The 20532-nt window shown below is 36.3% G+C and overlaps 1 protein-coding gene across 4 annotated transcripts in view; it reads right to left on the bottom strand.

The window, feature by feature from the left end:
* The window catches only part of FSTL5 (follistatin like 5), a 353800-nt gene that overhangs the window by 42679 nt on the left and 290589 nt on the right, over positions 1-20532 (bottom strand). For 2 of the 4 annotated variants that reach the window (XM_039329531.1, XM_039329532.1), the window contains exons 10-12: positions 14161-14187; positions 9150-9268; positions 4836-4985 (exon numbers count right to left, since the gene is read on the bottom strand). In XM_039329531.1, the coding sequence (XP_039185465.1) occupies positions 4836-4985; positions 9150-9268; positions 14161-14187 (296 nt within the window). The remainder of the gene's footprint in view (positions 1-4835; positions 4986-9149; positions 9269-14160; positions 14188-20532) is intronic. The other 2 variants (XM_039329533.1, XM_039329534.1) reach the window with 1 other exon arrangement.

The following is a 20532-nucleotide window of genomic DNA, read 5'->3' as shown; positions in this document are numbered from 1 at the left end:
GGCTACTTTCAAAACACAGATAAATATATTCAATATATTCCTGTTTCAAATAATCCAATGACCAAAGCAAAGCATTCTACTACTTTCCACAAGAAAGAGATAATAAAATCAACCAACCAAAAAAACAAAACAAAACAGGATTTATCTACAAATGTACAAAAAAGTAAGTTCTATAGAAATACATATCAACGCACAGGCCACCTGATAACAGGTTTATGTTCAAGCTGCCCAAAGTATATTATATGTTCCTGTGTGTTTTGCAATCAAAGTGTTTACTATAGAGTACTTTTTCCAATATGTATTCCACTTCCTTTGGAGTTCTAAGTTTGAACACTATAAGGCTAGATGTGCAGACCTCATCATCTGAACAGTAGTCTTTCAGTGTTATACTCTTCACAGACATAACCATGCAGTGTATATATTTTCTGCAGTGACATGGCAGGATGGTTATTGATATGAGCAAAGTTCTTTTTCAAAAAGATTTATTGCCATGGTGGAAAATTCTTTGTGCCTTTTTGGAGCTGGGATAAAGCTGCATCATAAATAATAGAATAGCCTACTACATCACTTTTTTTCAGCTCTTAGTCATTTTTTTCCACTGCAGTATTTTCATTTGGGTATGATCTCTCAGTGCAGTTTATACATTCCATTGGTTTATATGTATGTGTGACCATTGTTTTTATTTTATTTTATTTTAATTTAATTTTATAATATATTTACCTAAGAATTTGGGAGAAATAATTATAGGGTAACAATGAATTTAATCTGGCATAACAAGTGTAACACTGCATTCTAAAACAACTTTTCTTATGTATTTAGTTATATTTTAACAAAATAACATTGTTTCATTCTCTTCACCATGACATGCATGTTTGGGGGTAATTTTCACTCTCATGGTAATGTGCATATCTATTCTATTTTTCAAAATATAGATAAAAATATAGTGTGCCATTCAGGTAGAGAAAGGCTGTGAGTACAGCCAATGTAAACTGCAATAAATGTTATACTGAAATAATGTTGTATATTCTAATACAGATCTTTCTGCACTTCAAATTTCAAAGCCTTTTTTGGTTTGAACTTCACAAACACCAAGTAAAAAATAGAAACAATGCATATTATTTATATCTACATAATATAAATTACATGCACTAGAACTATCTGATTCTTCTAACTTTTTTTAAAAAAATAATTATGTTGCTGAGTGGTATGATATTTCATCTCTATAACTTTTTATAATAAATTATAGTAATCAAAATGTTAACTTGTCACATTACACTTATTAAAAGTCCCCATATCTAATTGTGTACACTATTTGTGATGTTATAAAGAAAATGTATAAAGAAAATTTTTGAGCACTGGAAAGTGTTAAAGACAAATCTTTCCTGGACACTTTTAATCAAATTGATTTTCTTTTTTTCCCTTTTTTCCCTATTTTTATGAAGAACACAGCTGCTTATTAAATGTTTTATGCTTATTTATGCAGTGAAAAATACTGTTTGAAGAAAAGTTACAGTAACATATTTTAAAATATCCCATTTTTAGATCACTATTTGTGTTTCAATACAAAGTGATAAATGATTTTTTTTCCCTAGAGCAAAACTTTGAAAACATTTTTCTGGATGGTTTTAATTGGTTTTCTTTTGTCATGGATGAAAACTTCTAAATCTGAAACTTATCTAATTATAGTACTTTTAAACATTTGTAATTAGTTTCTTTGTTTAATATGTTATATAAATAATTTTTTCATAAATGTATGTATATCATGAACATGCATGAACTGCATTTATTTATGTAAATGCACAAAAATGCAGAACTTATATGATGAACTAAGGACCCAAAGGAAAACAACATCTACAGTTCTGAATTGTTATACTTTATTCTTTATAGTTGTTTATACTTTATTCTGCAAATGCAAATGTATATGTTTTAATCCATTACTGTAATAGTCTAAATTGGTTCTGAGCAGAAAAATATTATGCAGTTTTTTAAAAAAACTAGATTATAATAGGCTGCTTTAGAAATTATGTCAAAGGGAAATGGGCAGAGTGTGATATTCTGATATTTGATTAGCATTAGTGAAATGGCAAAGAATTTGTATGACTGTCCAGTTTTAAATACATTATTATCTCTTGCATAGTCTTTTCAATTTCCCATGTTTTTATTAAATCCTAAAGGAATAGATTATTAAGGATATTCTACCCTTTTAAGTTCTCCCTTGAGCTTAGCTACTGTCAATGCTAAATAAAAAGTTGTTCATGAGAAATTGCTGGAGAATTTTGTCCTTTACTGGAAGATTTGCCTACACAATTTCTCTGGTCCACAAATCAGTTAGAGAATTTCAAAAGCCTCCAGCAATTTGTTGAGCCCAATTTCTTTTATGCTAATGTCAAAAGCAAAAATAAGTAAATCAGTAGACTTGTGGTAGTGTTTCTTTCCAGTTTCCAATGTTCTCATTCATCCCAATTTCATACTAAAGCTTGCTGTTCTTTAGTGTATGCATTTTTATTAGCAATTACCTAATGTAATGTAGAGTACATTCATAAGAAATATGACTGACAAAGATATGAAGGATCTGTAGACAAAGGGACTAAAGCATTTTTAAATATCTTAAAATCAAGATAATATTTGGGAACAGATCAGGCAGATTCCTCCCTAGTTCACTGAATATAAGAATGGGGTGAAGGATGAAGAGTATTGTCACACAGTCAGACTTGCAAGATTCTGTTATTATAACAAATCAGAAAGTAGTTTTAGCCATCTTGTCCAGTTGATTTTCTTATTTGGTCTATCTAGTGGGACAGACATTACACAATTTTGCAAAGCATTTTCAGGAACACATTTGTATGATTGTTACCACACTATAAGTAAGTAAGTAACTGAGTAGATTTTTCTATAAGACTGTGGCTGCTGCTTTAATGCAGAATGCATTGAAAAAAAGTGACTTTCAAAAATAAATGAAAGTAAAAGTTGGAGTGTTGATTGACAATAAACTTAGATAAATTGAAGTTAATTATTTTCTCCTTAATCCATAATTAATAGGCATATCTGTACATATATAAGCTACACTGAATTCAGTAAGATTTACTTCTACAGAAAGATGGCATGGTAATTTAATTTAATGCAAACTGAATTCTATAGCAATGTATCAGTCAGGTCATAATTGTATTTTGACATTTGTATGTTTTCCAAATTTTATGATGCATTTCACAACAAAAAAAATAATATTCACAAAAATGCTCATATTCAAAGAAGTAATACAGAAAAGTATTTACATTGGATAACATTTTTCAAAATGTGAAAAATCTATATTTTCACACACAGAGAGAGGGGGGGCACACACTCAAAATGAATATCTTACCATAATAATAAAATTAGCTTTAACACTGAAATGGAAATCAAGTTTGCCTCATTTTTAAAAATGAAATTGTTTCATCATTAAAAAATATTCATCTACTCCCACTGACTCCAAGAAAACATAGATTAGTTGCCTTATATAAATATATGTGCTTTGACTCATAATCTCTCCTTGAATTTATAAAAAAGCTTATTTATTATTCTGATACCTGAATCATGTTCCAGTTACAGGATTTGTCAAAGCATGTGAGCACAGTTTTTATTATTATTATTGTCACAACTGATTTGTACATGTTTGTTTGTTAAGCATGCATAATATCTATTCAATATGCAATGCCTTATCAAGATTTTTTTAATACTTCCACTAGGGATTAGAAGACTGGAGAGATTAAAAGAATAGAGTTGTCCTAAAATATGTAGTAAGATACAATATATGACTGATAAACTGCATTAAACTGATTTGGTTATAAAGTAGAGTAATTTTGAAAAAAACATGTGCTTTAGGACTGAGTAAAAATAGACAATCTAATCATACTTGTCATCTGGAATTAAAAGCTGACTTGTAAGTATAATTCCAAATTCCTAACAGGTATGACAAAAGCAAATTTAATGTTGTTTATTTTAAGCTCCTGTTTTACCTAATAGAAACCAAATCAATAATCAATGAAGACAAATTGTCTTGTTACTCACAATAAATACTTGCAGGCAGTGCTTTTTTTGTAAAAAAAAAAAAAAAAAAAAAGGTGCCGGAACTCACACATGTCATACAACCCGCCTTACCTACCCTATAAGGTTCCATCCAAAAAAGGTGCCAGAACTCTGTTCTGGGCGTTCTATGACAAAAAAGCCCTGCTTACAGGTATTTTACAGGAAGCTATTAACCACTCTTGACAGAAAACAATATCAGCACAATACAATAAATGGATTTAATTCTGAAAAACATTTTGCATTTCTCAGGCCTTATTGGAAGCCTTCTAACAACACAATAGTAAAAGCTCTTTGGAATTTCACAATCCAGGTTAGCCTGACACAGTGGCCACTGCTTAGTGGACCCAACCCTTTTCACACCAAGATCTGGTTTTGTGGAGGACTATTTTTCCAGGGATTGGAGGGGAAGAAGAGTGTATAACATAGATCCCTCACATGTGCAGTTTACAATAAAGTTCATGCCACATATTTTTTGGGAGGTATCGCCATTTAAATCTATAAAATCTCCAAGGTGTAACATAATATAAAAGAACTTTTATATTCCAACTTCCAAATGTTTCAATCTACAGCTCTCAAAAATATTTATACAGGCTGGAAATTCTGAGTCCCAAATACCTGAAAGGCAACAGCTGAGGTAAGCATATGTGAGGAGCCCTGTGCTCTTCTTTTGAATATGAGTTGGTACATTATCTGAATAATATTTTGAAAAAATGTATTTCTTCAAACATGAGCATTTAGCAATTAGTTAATTACTATATAATAAGTTATCTTACCTGCACAACTTTTTGAGACTGTACATCAACAATTAGCACTCTGTCCAAAGTCGGCTGAGTTACATATATGAATTTATCCTTGACATTAGCAGCTGATGCCCAGATACATCGCTGGACTTCATCCCCATCAGTTTTTGGACAGACTTCATCCTAGAATTAAGATAAAATTTGGGGTGAGTGGAGGAAAAGGGAAGAATATAGCTAGTTTAGAAAGCAAGCATTTTGAAGGATATATCTAGAGAAAATGAGCTCCGATCTCCTATCTCCAACAGCATAAAATAAAATTGAGCTATTATTTTAGTTTTAAGTACAACATTATATTTCACATGCCTGCATCAGGATACCCCCTCCTCAAGCAATCTTAAATGATATATCTTAAACAATCTAGCTTTCTTTTGAAATTACTTATAAAATATTTGTTAAATAATATTTCTTTTGAGATGAATATTACCTTATAATTATATATTTTTGCAGGTTACAAGATGTGAAAGATACTGGAAGTATTTGCAGATCAAAACAGGCAAAACTGGAGTATATGAAAAAATGAACTACTAAATTCCAAGAAGTTTCTTATATGCTAGGAATACATCTAATGTTGTACCAACACATTTAATCCTATTTATATTTCACTTTATTAAATAAACAAAGCTATGACTTCATAGCTCTAAATAAAAATGTAACAGTTTATAGAACGTTAATAATCTCAGTGCATTAGATTTAAAACAATATTATGTTCAGGAAAATCCCCAGAAATGAATAGGAGTTCCATTAAATATTATGACTGAATTTATTTTTGACATTAATGAATTTTATGACATATGACAAAGGTATTCCATGTGGCAGCCTTCAACTAGAAATTAAGCTGGCTTAAGAAATTACTGTCCAGTTTTCAAGTTAGGCAGATTCTGGCTGGACCTTCAGTCCCAACAGAGGCTACTGATTAATGAATTTTCCCTGCCTTCTTTTGCAGCCTACCCATGGCAAGAAGCCAAATACCGATTTCTGTGAGTGGATCTTTAGGGGAAAATAGTTTCTATTGCATGAATAAATAACATTCAGCAATTATAAAATCATAACATTGGAAAGGACTTTGGAAGACTTATAGTTCTAATGCAGGCTGATCCATAAACCGGCTGCTTGCTCAGCATTTCACAAGTCTGCAGGCAGACAGGTGGGTTCACTACTGTCAAGACAATTTAAAAAGTCAGATTTTTTTTCAGTTCACTGGCTTAAAAAGAACAAAAAAACTAATACCCAGTGCTTCACTGTTCAAGCAGCCCAGGATGACACCAGCAACCAGAAGGGAGAGACTGTGCCCACCATAACACATGCTATCTAACTAGAACACATACTTTAACTACCTTAACACCAAGGCAGACAACACAGCATTATGTGTGCTCGCAGAGGTTGAGAAACATTAACCTTGACCCAAACAAGAAAAAAATGGTCATAATTAGCCTTTGTGGCAGGCTAAGCATAGGTTCATGTTGGGGCTGTCCTTGCACCAGGGCAAGCAGGATGATCTCTAATCCTGCATTGTTACAATATTTTGAGATGGGAGAATACATATTATCAAATGTATAGTCATGTTTATTGTATTTACACAAGAAATGCTGAGAATGCCTTATAGTTATATATATATATATATATATATATATATATATATATATATATATATATATATATATATATATATATATATATCATTATTGTTAATGTAGTAGACAAAACCACTTCTTTTAAAGTGAAGGATAATATTGATAGAGTCTTGAGTTGCTATAAATACAAGAATCTTTTTAAAAAAACACCTATTTTTCATTTTCCTAATTGTGTATGATTTTAATTTAATTACTAATATGGAGAGGATGATCCTACCTAAGAATTCAGATATCAGTATTGGATCTGAATACATGTAGGTATGTATGTACATATGTACAGTATGAATGTGTGTAATTTATCTGAAGACAAAATATACTTTGGAATTCATAATTTTAGGAAAAAAAGCTTCCTTAAGGTAATGGGCAAATATTCCATGAATATCCCTAAGCATCCTTTTAGTTTCCAAATATAAAGTGCTCCATGGATTTATATGGTATATTATATTGATCATTAATAAATATCAATTTCTAATAACACATTATAAATCAGTTACCAAATATGAGTAGAAATGATTTTAATATTCCAATATTAATAAAGAAACTGTTTAATGTTAAATAATGTAATATTTTGCAGCAGTTTTTTTGAAAAAGAAAAATCTTTTACATCTATATCTTTTTTTAAAAAGCTTAGAATTATGGCACATGTGTCTGTATTTCTCTTCCTAATATTCTTAGGGACAGCTCATCAAAAAATATTTTAGCATACATATGATACTTATTCCTAACATAATTGCTTCTATTTGATGCATCCTAGCAGACTGCTGTAGCAATACTTATGAGGTATCAAAGATTATCACTTCTTGTGAAGAAAAAGCAGCAGGCACTGATGAGTTGTTAAGCAACTATCTCATTTCCATTCACAGGAACTTCCTTGGCATAAAAAATAAGAAAAAACTGATAACCGTCATATGGAATATTTTAAGAGACACATTTTATAGTTGATTTAGAATTTTGTAGGCTCCATTTTTGACAGTTTTTTGCTGATACACTGTGAAGACACAATCTGAATAATCACATGTCAAAATGAAATATAAATAAAATTCCTAACCCCACTTATAAAGGGTCTCTGCATAAAGAAAAGGCTGCCTTGAAATATAAAATCATTTCAGAATAACAGCTATTTGTTAGAAATAATTGACATTATAGAATATGTCTTGTAGATTGATTATCTATCTATCTATCTATCTATCTATCTATCTATCTATCTATCTATCTATCTATCTATCTATCTATCTATCTCCAGTGAGTCCTTCCTTCTCATTAGGTGGCCAAAGTATTTGAGTTTCAACTTCAGGATCTGGCCTTCTAAAGACCAGTCAGGGTTGATCTCTTCTAGGACTGACCAGTTTGAACACCTTGAAGTCCAGGTGACTCACAGGAGTCTTCTCCAGCACCATAGTTCAAAGGTCTTAATTCTTTGGCACTCAGCCTTTCGTATAGTCCATACATTGCAACTGAGAAAACCATGGCCTTGACTATACGCACTTTGGTTGGAAGGATGATAGCTCTGCTTTTTAGTATGCTGTCTAGATTTGCCATAGCTTTCCTCCCCAGGAGCAAGCATCTTTTAATTTCTTGGCTGCAGTCCCTATCTGTGGTGATCTTGGAGCCCAGGAAAATAAAATCTGTCACTACCTCCATTTCTTCCATCTATTTGCCAGGAATTGAGAGGTCCAGATGCCATGATCTTGGTTTTCTTAATGTTGAGTTTCAAGCCAACTTTTGCACTCTCCTTCTTCACCTGCATCAAGAGGCTCTTTAGTTCCTCTTCACTTTCTGCCACTAGGAGTGGTATCATCTGCATATCTTAGGTCAGTGATGGCAAACCTTTTAGAGACCCAATGCCCAAACTACAACACAAAGCCCACTTATTTATCACCGGGTGCCAGGTGGGCATGGCTGCGGTAGTCATGGCAGACTGGGTGGGTGGGGCCAGTCCCTGTGCCATAGGTTCACCACCACTGTCTCCCAGCAATCTTAATTCCAACTTTTGATTCATCTAGTGTTTGGATTTAAAAGTGCCATTGGAAAACCTTTTTCACTATCTAGATTTCACAGAATATTACAAATGACATGAGAAAAATTATCATAATCTCAGAGCTTTGCTTGTGTATATGTTGTTATGAGAAATTTAACTCAATACTTTATTACGCTGTACTAGAATTTATCAATAAACATCAATAATAATTAAATATTTAATTCAGTCTAATTTTATGCAATATAAATTTTAAATTAAATCTAATTTAACATTTCTTCCAGATGTGTGACTTCTTTAGTCTGCTTTATCTATATTTACATACACACCCTGACATATCATTTAAAGCCAATGATAGCCATTAATGTTGCTATAAGTTGCACTCCCATATTTTAACACTGATGATATATTTTGACGTAACACATCTTCTGCAAATATTTAAGGAAACCTTCATAGAACAGCATTAATTCAACTATTATATTCTCACTTATTTGGAACCAGGATTTTTTTGGGGGGAACAAAGGATCACTGACAAAACCCAAACAAACACTTAAAAAAAATACACTGATAATGAAGAACGTCTTTCATTCTTTTGTTTGAAAGAACATCTTCAGTGTTTGGCAGAGTTCATTACTGAGGTAAAAAATAAAAACCTAATAACTATATTTCAAGAATACTTGCCTGAAATCCAAGGAGCTTTTCATTAGGCTTGATGTGTCTCTGGAATTCACACTCTACTGGTTGTATCACTTTGATTCCATCTTCATAAAACACATAGAACATATTACCAATTCCCAGACCTTAGGAGCAAAAAACATGTTAAAATATATTAAACATAGCCCTAATTAAATGATTAAACAGAGCCTTAATTAGAAGCCAAAGAGGGTGATTTGTTAATGCATGAGAAGTTAGTAAGTCCGATTCTATAGGGCTTTTTAAAATGTAAATTCAAGAGTTCATGTAATACCCTCAATGACAAACAAATGACCTTATGAATGTCACTCTGAATTTTTTTAAGTAAAATGGAAACAAACCCTTATACAGTACATGTCATTATCCTATATCTGGGACTAAAAATATTAAAGTTCTGTGATGCCATAGAAAATAATGATATTTTAAAATATGCCTTTTAAAATAGCATTTTACATATAGTCAATCATGACTTGACTTTAGTTTAGAATAGAATGGAATAATAGAGTTGGAAGGGACCTTGGAGGTCTTCTAGTTCAACCCCCTGCACAGGCAGGAAACTCAGACAAATGATTGTCCAATCTCGGAAAACATAGTTCTGCCAGGGTAAGTATTAGTGGACCATCTGTATCTGACAACTAGAGTGTCAGGGATGGTATTTTTTAAGATAATATATCTCAAAGGATACCAAAATGAAAACTAGTGTTGAGCAGGACATATACTTTTAGGACTGGATTTCTGACCTGGTAAATTTTTGTACAATTTTTTTAAGATTAGATCCAGCAATGGAAATGAATTTAATTTAATTAGTAAGAAAACACCAAGAAAAAATTTCTACCCTCCAAAATGATTGGTTTACTTGGGTATATCAGCTTTTCAACATATTTAAAAATATGGCATACACTTCTGGTCATAGTACATTTTGGGGTGTACTTCCCACTTTTTCTAAGATAGAAAAGACATTAAATACTTCCTTCAGACTAGTATCCATTAGTTAACCGATACAGGGACAGTGACACACCAAATCTACTGCCAGTAAAATCCTTTGTAACTTTTTTCTGTAAGAATATAAGGGGAAACTCCCTGCTTCATATAATTATTTTAAGTACCACAAATTGTTCAAACTTTCACAGATACAGAGCCTGCAATAACTATAGGCAATTTACAAGGATATAAAATTCTTATTGCATTTCTATTCCCATTTAGAAATTTCCTTGATTTCTAACTAATGAAGGTGAAGAATAGAGACAATATTTGTATTTAATTTTATAACCATTCATACATCTAGAGCAGTGGCTCTCAACCTGTGGGTCAGGACCCCATTTGGGGTCGAACAACCATTTCACAGGGGTCGCCAAACAACGCAGTCCACCATTTTTCCCCCTTTTCCTTAGCTGTACTACTCCCTTTTATTCTATTGGCTTTTGAAAGCCAATAAAATAGACTCTCTTGAATAGAGTCTAATTCTATTGGCTTTCAAAAGCCAATAGGAATTATCCAGGCTGTCTCTGCCCTGCTGAGCCCACCAAAAGTCCCATTCTGCAAAAGATGCTGCACCAGTTGAGTAGTCTGCAACTTACGACCGGTTGATTAGTCCTCGACTTACGACCGGTTGGGGGTCGTGGCATTAAAAAGGTTGAGAACCACTGATCTAGAGAGTGATCCAGCAGATAGATAAACACCCAAGTATTTTTTTAAGCAAAGAAGCAATTTTATTGTCATTTGGAATGACAAACTGGGTTCTTGGTATTCTCTGAGCTTGGATGTCTTCCTGCAGACCTTTCATTATCAGGTTAAATAACATTATCAGTTCATGATCAGATGTTATTTTGTTTTCTCTCAACTATTTATAAACAATTTCCTTAATCAAAGATAACCAGGTACACTTTCTGAAACACATTATAATGCCGACCATCACAGTAAAAAATAACTCAAGAAGAATTTAAATACAAGAATTCATTATAAAAAGAGACATAAAGAAAAATATCTCAAAACTTAATAAGTTTTACAGTTTACTACAAATCCTATTAAAAATAGGGTATAAACACACCAGACCCATTCAGACATCCATATATATCCTCTTAGTTTCCTACCCACTGAAATATATTCAATACTATATTCTCTTTATAGTCCTTTCTGTTGAATCTGCATATCTAATGATTAAAAGGCTGCAAATCATACATCAAATACTTCTGGCTATTAGACCTTTTGTCTCTGTTCCAGACTCAGGGAGGAGTAAATCAGGCTTCTGAAAGTAATCTTGAATTTGAGTGAACAAGAATACAAATGTCTTTCAAATATTGCCATGAAATACCTAAAACTTCATAAGCCCATTTTGTCCAAACATATCACTATCAGGGTCCCCAACATACATTATAGCTATGAATTCACCAAAAACTTGGACTTCTCATAAATAGGAGGGAATAGTCTATCAATTCATCACTATATTGCAGACATGTCAAATTCGCAACATCACATAATGTCACGCAACGTATCGGAGCTTTTTTCCCATTGCCGGCAATGGGGTGGGCATGGTTTCCTGGTGAAGTGTCCGCCCATGGGCGAGCAGTTTGACACCCCTGCTATATTGCCTCCAGAAAATCAAAGACCTAAGAACAGAAGAGGATGAAATTATAGTTTTTATGTAATGTCCAGCACTCTTCCTATCCATAGATACAGAACTAGCAATAGAATCCATTGCAGCAGTACTATACAACACTAAGTACAACATTAAGTACAATAGAGTACACTAAGATTGAAATATCAAGACCTATGGAACTCATACACTGACTTTCATCTTGCCACCTACTTTTAGTTCGATCAACAAATATACCAAACATAGGAACACCCATGGAAATACCACTATTAGGAGTCATAGCTGAGACCATGATGCAATGTCTAGTAGCAGTAACACTTTCACACATACAAATGAAAATATGGTTCTGTTATTTAAATAACACTTTCATCATAATAAAAAGAAGCAATTAGAGAAGACAATCAAAGTATTAATAAAATAATAAAATGTACAGGAGAATAAGGAAACAACGATGCACTATCTTTCTGGATATTGTCATTAGCAGATGAAACTATGGTACATTAGAGACCCAAGGTTTTTTAAACTATTTAAAGCATACAATGTAACATCCATTATGTAGGCAGACAGGTAGAAGACTAGCAGACTGAATCCATACCAATGGGCAGAAAGAACACATAATGAAAACTCCTTAAGTCTGTAACAGAACAGATTTAGCCAGTTTCAGTTGGGAAACTGAAGAGCTTAGATCAAGAAAATACAAAATGCTAAGGAATTTCTACAAGCTTGACATTCAGACAAATCTATCACCAATAAACATTTCAAAAACACAGTTAAAACCCTAGGAAGGAAACAAATCTCCTAGAACACATTCCAGCCCCAGCGCTTCCTCTTGCCCAGGATTAGATAAGCAATTAGAGGAAACCATACACTAATTAAGGTACCATAAAGAAGGAAGCACACTTTCAATAAAACAGGCAGGCCAAGCTCCTATATATAAACATCCAATAAAACCCACTGTCCTTCATATTGATGGCATTAACTAACATGATAATGAAATATCTACAAGAGAACAACCAGATTTAGAGAGCACTAAGAACCCAACAGTTCAGTCTTGAACTACATATATTGTCTTCTGTTGGACAAATTTTAAGAAGAGGTTTGACAATCATTTGTCTGAAATGATATAGAGTTTGCTGCCTGAGTCGGGGGTTGGACTAGAAGACTTCCAAGGTTCTTCCAACTCTGGTATTCTGTTCTGTTCTGACTATGAAAGAATAAAAACGTTACCAATATCAAAGACATATAAGGGTTTAATGTGTCCCCAATCTTTCTCCATGTTTCTATGATTCATTTTAACATATCCCTGTCTTATATCAAATGGAGATAAATTTAAATTAATAAAAATACTATAGTTAAGAGGTTGGAGCATGAGTTGGATGAATCTAGGCAGCTTTTATAGTTTTGTTCAAAGAAATCAATAAGTGAATATTTTCATCCTATGGAACAGTGACAAAATAACATCTGCAGATCAAACTGCTGTTAGAAGCAAAGGAGTAGGAGACCATAAAAAGAAGATGACCTTGTGAATGAGTCTTACTATTAGATTCAGTAAAACTTAATATTTCAAAATCACAAATCTCTTAAAACATATATTATTTGTGTTTCATAGGCTCTATGAAACACAAATAAAATGTTATATGTTTTAAAAGATTTATCTCTGTCACTTTTATTGTTATTTAAACTTGAGTTCAATTCATCAGCTTTTTGGAATCTGTTGTTTCAAAATTTTAACTAGTCCTTTGCTATATCATATGCATTTAAGTTGAATGTTGATGCTTAAAATATTTCATTGGGATAATCCAAACAGGATTTGTGTGCAAGAAACATCTTTTTTAAATTGTGAGATTTCTATTTAAAATATATTTGAATTTTAAGTCCATTCTTATATATTATTTATTAGAAGTAATTTATTAGGCATGAAGCTCTGTAGTTTCCTTTTTATCTATTTGGCAATTTTGCAAGTTTAAAAGATCAATAGGTTTGTAACTTCAAGATACCAGATAATGCAATTTTTTTTAGAAGATTCACAATATATCATTCTTTATAAAAAAAGATGATTTATATCCCTCAGTCAATATTCTGACAATATATAACATGATTAGCTAGATGATTTATGAAAGCAGAAGGGCATATTTGGGGGGGGGGGAAATCCTCCATTGGAATTTGCTTGTGATAATACATATAATATGGGCCATAGATACTGAATTTTTTTCTGAATGAAAATAACCACATTTCATTATTTGCAATGACAAGCAATTTAAATTGAAACAGCAATTTATGAAGATATAATTAAAATAATGAAGACATAATTAAAATATAATAACTATAGCTATTGTGTGCTTGAAAGAAATTACATGTATATGAGACATGTTCATTATTATAGAAAGGAGAAAAAAATAATAGTACCTTCCTCTCTCCATAATATGTTAGCAACTGCAGCATGTAAGGGAGAAAGAACAGAAGAAAAAATTAAAAATTAAAATTAAGAGCAATAGTGCACTATTTTTAAAAATGTGAGTCTGATATATATTTGGTTCATATACCTGTATATTATTTTTAAAAATCTGTATACTGTTCATTATTATATATATTATTTTTTATAAGTGTCATTTACTTCATTTTGGCAATTTTCAGTAGAAATTATATGTGGTCAAATGTAAACATTACTTTTATTTAGTTATTTTTCAAGCAAACATATAGACCAGTGGTGGTGAACCTATGGCATGTGTGCCAGAAGTGGCACTCAGAGCCCTCTCTGTGGGCACGTGTGCCTTCGCCCCAGCCCTGCCTTCCCCCATGTCCCCCTCCTTACCAGCAGCCCTCCCGGAGGAGAGTTGTCCCCGGGTGCAGCTGCACAGAGCAGATCAGCCAAGGACATGACAGCTGGGTAGCAGGGACAAGACTCCACCCTCGCGCTCCATCATGCACAGATGATGCTGCAGGGTGTGGGTGAAGGGTGTGACCACCATGGCACTGCTGAGCCACCTGGGTGACCTGTTGCAACGGGCAGTGGAGGTGGGTGGCCCTACGGGCAGGCGGGGCACAGGGTGGCAGGCAGGGTGGTTTTTGGGCACTCAGTCTCTAAAAGGTTCGCCATCACTGATATAGACATTAGGAATACTTATGCTGCCTCTTGCTTTAAAATGATCAGTAAAATTTAGAAAGGAGCACTTCATTACAATTCATGTAGATAACACATATACCTATGAAATTGTATTTCAAACTGTTGATATGAATAGGATTTATTTGAAGGTGTCTGGATTTTTCTGACAAAATAATCAAATTTAAGTTGTAATTAATGCTATTTGGCTTCTAACATTTGGCAAATAAAAGAAATCTCAATTTAACCATATATTTGCTTTTCTAAACTCAATGCATAATTATCATTCATTCGTTCGTTCGTTCGTTCGTTCATTCATTCATTCATTCCATTTTGTTTTGTGCAAATACAAAATACTTCAAGCTCACAATACAAACAAACTCACAATACAGCGGACAACTTAAAAACTATATAAGAAACAACAGTAAACCCGCCCCAAAGTAGAAGGGAGGGAAAAAAAGATGATTAATAGTATTTCAATATTGTGTCTTCCTCTTAAATGGTGTAGTGAACGGCATTTCCTGCCGACAATCATCTTATTTTGCTCCCAAAGCTGCTTTTTCGGCAGTGGGATTTGAACGAGAACACTTAGGAATTGTCAAGGTGATTATAATTTAGTAGCTGACCGGCAGAGATGATATACAGAAAGTAAGCCAGCAAAGTATTTTGGGAGTAGTATCCCTTTAAGACAGTGGTTCTCAACCTTCCTAATGCCGTGACTCTTTAATACAGTTCCTCATGTTGTGGTGACCCCCAACCCCCCCATCCAGCTGGCCGGGGGTATCAAAAACTTGACCCCAAAAAAAGGAAAAAATGGGAAAGTATAGGTAGTCCTCGACTTACAACAATTTGCTTAGTGACTGTTAGAAGTTACAACAGCACTGAAAAACCGAATTATGATCATTTTTCACACTTATGATTGTTGCAGTATCCCCAGGGTCATGTGATTTACATTCAGATGCTTGACAACTGATTCATACTTATGACATTCACAGTGTCCCAGGGTCATGTGATCAATGGCCAGGGGGCATGGCCAGCTGATCACTCAGGTTGCAGAGTGCCTGTGGGTAGGAATCTGTGGGTCTCTGGGATGGGACTGAGGTGGGTGCCTGCCTTCCTTCCCTCCCCTTGTCCCTTCCTTCCTTCTTTTCTTCCTTTCCTTCACCTCCCTTAGTCTCTTCCTCCTTCCCTCCCTCTCTCCCATTGTCCCTTCCTTCCTTCTTTCCTTCCTTTCCTTCACCTCCTTCTTAGTCTCTTCCTCCTTCCCTCTCTCCCATTGTCCCTTCCTTCCTTCCTTCCTTCCTTCCTTCCTTCCTTCCTTCCTTCCTTCCTTCCTTCCTTCCTTCCTTTCCTTCACCTCCTTCTTAGTCTCTTCCTCCTTCCCTCCCTCTCTCCCATTGTCCCTTCCTTCCTTCTTTCCTTCCTTTCCTTCCCTCCTCTTAGTCTCTTCCTTCTTCCCTCCCTCTCTCCCCTTGTCCCTTCCTTCCTTCCTTCCTTCCTTCCTTCCTTCCTTCCTTCCTTCCTTCCTTCCTTCCTTTACCTCCTTCTTAGTCTCTTTCTCCTTCCCTCCCTCTCTCCCCTTGTCCCTTCCTTCCTTCCTTCCTTCCTTCCTTCCTTCCTTCCTTCCCTTTGTCCCTTCCTTCCATTGTTCCTTCCTTCCTTCCCTCTCTCATTGCTCCTTATTTCCCTCGCTTTTCGTCCCTTCCTTCCTCCCTCCCTCCGTGCCCAGGAAGGGACAAGGGGAGGGGGATAGGCTGCCAGTGTGGCTGGGGGCTTTGCTGCCGGCAAACCTGCCTGTGCACAGGCAGAGACAGAGGAGAGCTCCGCCCAGCTCACTTGCTCAGCTTTGCCGAAAAACATGCCACTTGCTAAGTTAACAGAAGCGCCAGGATCAGCGCTGGGCTACAGCTGATTCGCGCTTCTGCTAAATTAGCAAGTGGCATGTTTTCTAGCAAAGCTTGAGCAAGTTTGCTGGGCAGGAGCCAAGGAGAGCAGCTACATCTGCAGAAGTGCAGATCAGCTGTAGAGACTCGCTCTGATCTTGGACAAGAGGGAAGGAAGGAAGGACAGAAGGGACAAGGGGAAAGAGGGAGGGAAGGAGGGACAAAGAGGGAGGAAAAAGGAAGGAAGAAAGGAAGGAAGGAAGGAAGGAAGGAAGGAAGGAAGGAAGGGACAGTGGGAGAGGGAGGGAAGGAGGAAGAGACCAAGAGGGAGGGAAGGAAAGGAAGTTCCAGCCAGCAGAGGCTTGGCAGACTGGCTGCTGAGGAACAGAAGAGTGCAAAGCCAAGAAGAAGAAGGTGGCAGTTTCCTCCCAAAGGGGGCTCCTTTTCTCCACCCCTTCCCTGGGTTTGTGGAGAATTTCTCATCACCAATGCTGACAGGTGCTCCTTCGAGCCCGCCGTGAGCTTTCTCGCCCCCTTTGCTTCTTCCCCCAGCTTTCGTGAGGATTGTGGCACCCTTGGGAAGTTGGTCGTGCTTTGAAGCTTAGGAGAGGAGGAGGAGTCCCTTCCTCCTTCCCTCCCTCTCTCCCTGTCAAGCCCCAGCGGGCTCAACATGAATGGGCAGAGGAGGAGACGAGGACGGGCAGGGTGGCAAAGGAGACTGGCGGCTGTCACCAGACCTCCCGGCTGACAAGCGCAAGTTCAGGGGTTGCCAGCTGATGGGCGCAGGAGTTGGGTGCTACAGCAGCCTCCCCTTCGCTGATCTGCGTGCATGAGAAGTCAATCCAGTTGCTGCACAATGAGTCTCTGGGGAGGGCGGGGCCTTGCTCTGCATCTGTGCTCTTCATGCGCCCCAGTAGGGCACATTTGGTAGAGTTCATGCAGACTGCTGCCAAGCAGCATATTTTCCACAAACAAGTGAGGTAGAGCAGAGGGGGGGGACGGAGAGAAGGTGGTTGACAAACCCTGCCTAAGACCATCGGAAATATGTGTTTTCCAATGGTCTTAGGTGACCCCTGTGAAAGGCTCGTGCGACCCCCAAAAGAGTCACGACCCACAGGTTGAGAACCGCTGCTTTAAGAGACTGTCTGAGGGTAATGACAGTTGGAATCTTTAGCTCACTTGAACTGTTTTGTACGTAACTGACTACCTTCTCTTCTGTATGCTCCCTGAATGTTGTTGTTTCATATTGTATATTAAACCACAGTTCTTTTAACAAACCACTGTTAGATATTTATGCTCCTGTGTTATCATACAAAGAAAATAAGAAAAAGCTTGCAATAATTTATATTTTATAAACAAACAGCTTATGGGCCCAGTTTGAAGAAAAGCCCAAAGTAAAGTAAAACCCAGAATGAAGGAAAGCCTAGATAAAACAAGTGAGAACCTGACCAGAGTTGGAGGAACTGGACATTGTGGTTTTGAGTGTGGCTTGTGGTTATACAAGGTAGAAGTCAAAAAATGGCCCCTGTTGGTATTATGGGAGGAGTTTTTTTAATTAAAAGTTTTAAAAATTTTATACAATATATATCCCAGATCCCTCTCACCCCTAGGAGAGGAGGTTTTGTGGTATCATGGCTGAATGAAACAAACTATCTCTCCTGGAGTTTAAAAACAAAATTCAAAATTGGGAAAGGAGTCCGGCAAGGCTGTATTCTGTCGCCCTGCCTATTTAACTTATATACAGAGCACATGATGAAAAAGGCAGGGCTAGATAAGTCAAAAGTTGGAATTAAGATTGCCGGGAGAAATATCAACAGCCTAAAATATGCAGATGATACCATTCTAATGGCAGAAAGTGAAGAAGAACTAAAGAGCCTCTTGATGCAGGTGAAGAAGGAGAGTGCAAAAGTTTGAAACTCAACATTAAGAAAACCAAGATCATGGCATCTGGCCCTCTCAATTCCTGGAAAATAGATGGGGAAGAAATGGAGGTAGTGACAGATTTTATCTTCCTGGGCTCCAAGATCACCACAGATGGGGACTGCAGCCAAGAAATTAAAGATGCTTGCTCCTGGGGAGGAAAGCAATGGCAAATCTAGACAGCATACTAAAAAGCAGAGACATCACCCTGCCAACAAAAGTATGTATAGTCAAGGTCATGGTTTTCCCAGTTGCAATGTATAGCTGTGAAAGTTGGACCATAAGAAAGGCTAAGCGCAAAAGAATTGAACACCTTGAACTATGGTGCTGGAGAAGACTTCTGCGAGTCCCCTGGACTGCAAGACTATCAAACTGGTCAGTCCTAGAGGAGATCAACCCTGACTGCTGTTTAAAGGCCAGATTCTGAAGTTGAAACTCAAGTAAAGTGGAATAAAGTAGAATACAATGAAGAATAAAGTAGAATAATAATAATAATGATGAAAAAAATCATTATTCAAGTAAAATGATGTGTCTGCATAATTCCTGGAAGATAGCTGTGTTAGCAAAAGCTGTGTTAACAATACATGACTGACCTAATGCACATTGAGAAACATTGTATAAAGTAAAACTCTCTTCATTGTATCCCTGTGAGAAACTAACCGAATGATATATAATGTAGATTCCATGTGTGCTCCTTTGTTCCTGAGAAAGGGAAAGCTATAAAACTGTAGTTTGGACCCGGCCCCTTTGTTCAGAATTGCTGTTGTTAATCGCTTCTGAACCTTGTGCAAATAAACCTCTGGAAATCGTAAAAATCTTTCGTTTTCCACAAGATTTATGGCGACTTCTCCGCCGGGACTTTTAGGAAGAAGTATTTAACCTTCCAGATGGATTGCCCTGATGGAGAGCCCCTCTCCTAAACGACGACTGCTCCAAGCTGGCTCCATGGCCTTTGTCTGTGGGGAGACCTTGACTGGAGGAAAGGGAATTTATCCATCAGTGAAGCACTCCAGTCAAGGATCCGCTGAGGGTGATAGACAGGTCTTTAATCAAAGGAGTCTGGAACGCCTGCAGGCAAGTATTATAAAAGGGGAAACCTGATCCCTTTTGGATTGGAAGAGGGGTCTGATCAATCCCTAGAAGACAAGGTGGCATTCTTAAGTCTTCAATATTTATTTATTTATTTATGAGGCTTATATACCGCTTTAAGTGCAAGCACTCTCTAAGCGGTGTACACCAGTAAGCAATGTATATATATATTTACATTGCCCCCAACAATCTGGGTCCTCATTTTACCTACCCCGAAAGGATGGAAGGCTGAGTCAACCTTGAGCTGGTGAGATTTGAACCACTGACCTGCTGAACACAGTCAGCTAAAGTGGCCTGCAGTACTGCACTCTAACTGCTGTGCCACCTGCGCCAATAGGTAGGATTGTGTGGGTGGTTAAACCATCGCAGTACCTGCAGAGTGATGGTTGGAACGTCCAGCACTCCAGGTCGATGGTAGTGTATTAGAGAAAGGAATGGGAGGGAAATAGTCAAAGGAGGGCATTGACCAGATGCCGCTTCAGTGCATGTTAAAGAATTTCAAAAAGGGGTTTTCTAGGGATTATGGAGACCCAAAACCAAATCCAGCCATGTTAAAAAGATTCTGTGAGTCTGAATGGACCACCTTTGGCGTAGGGTGGCCCAAGGAGGGATCAGCGAATCCCCAACTCGTGGCATGGGTTCATCAAATTGTGACTGGAAATGGTCATTGGGACTAGTACCCCTATATTAACCAGTGGCAGATCAATATTGCAGAAAAGCCTCAATGGTTAGCAAAGTGTCAGCTAGAATGTGCTAAGATATATTTGGCAAGCCAAAAAGCCAAAC

The sequence above is a fragment of the Crotalus tigris genome, unplaced genomic scaffold (genome assembly GCF_016545835.1).
Source record: "Crotalus tigris isolate CLP2741 ecotype Arizona unplaced genomic scaffold, ASM1654583v1 scf7180000024400.591365, whole genome shotgun sequence".
In the NCBI taxonomy this organism is placed as follows: Eukaryota; Metazoa; Chordata; class Lepidosauria; order Squamata; family Viperidae; genus Crotalus; species Crotalus tigris.
Note: the sequence above shows the minus strand (reverse complement) of the source record. Positions and strands in the feature narration are given on the sequence as shown.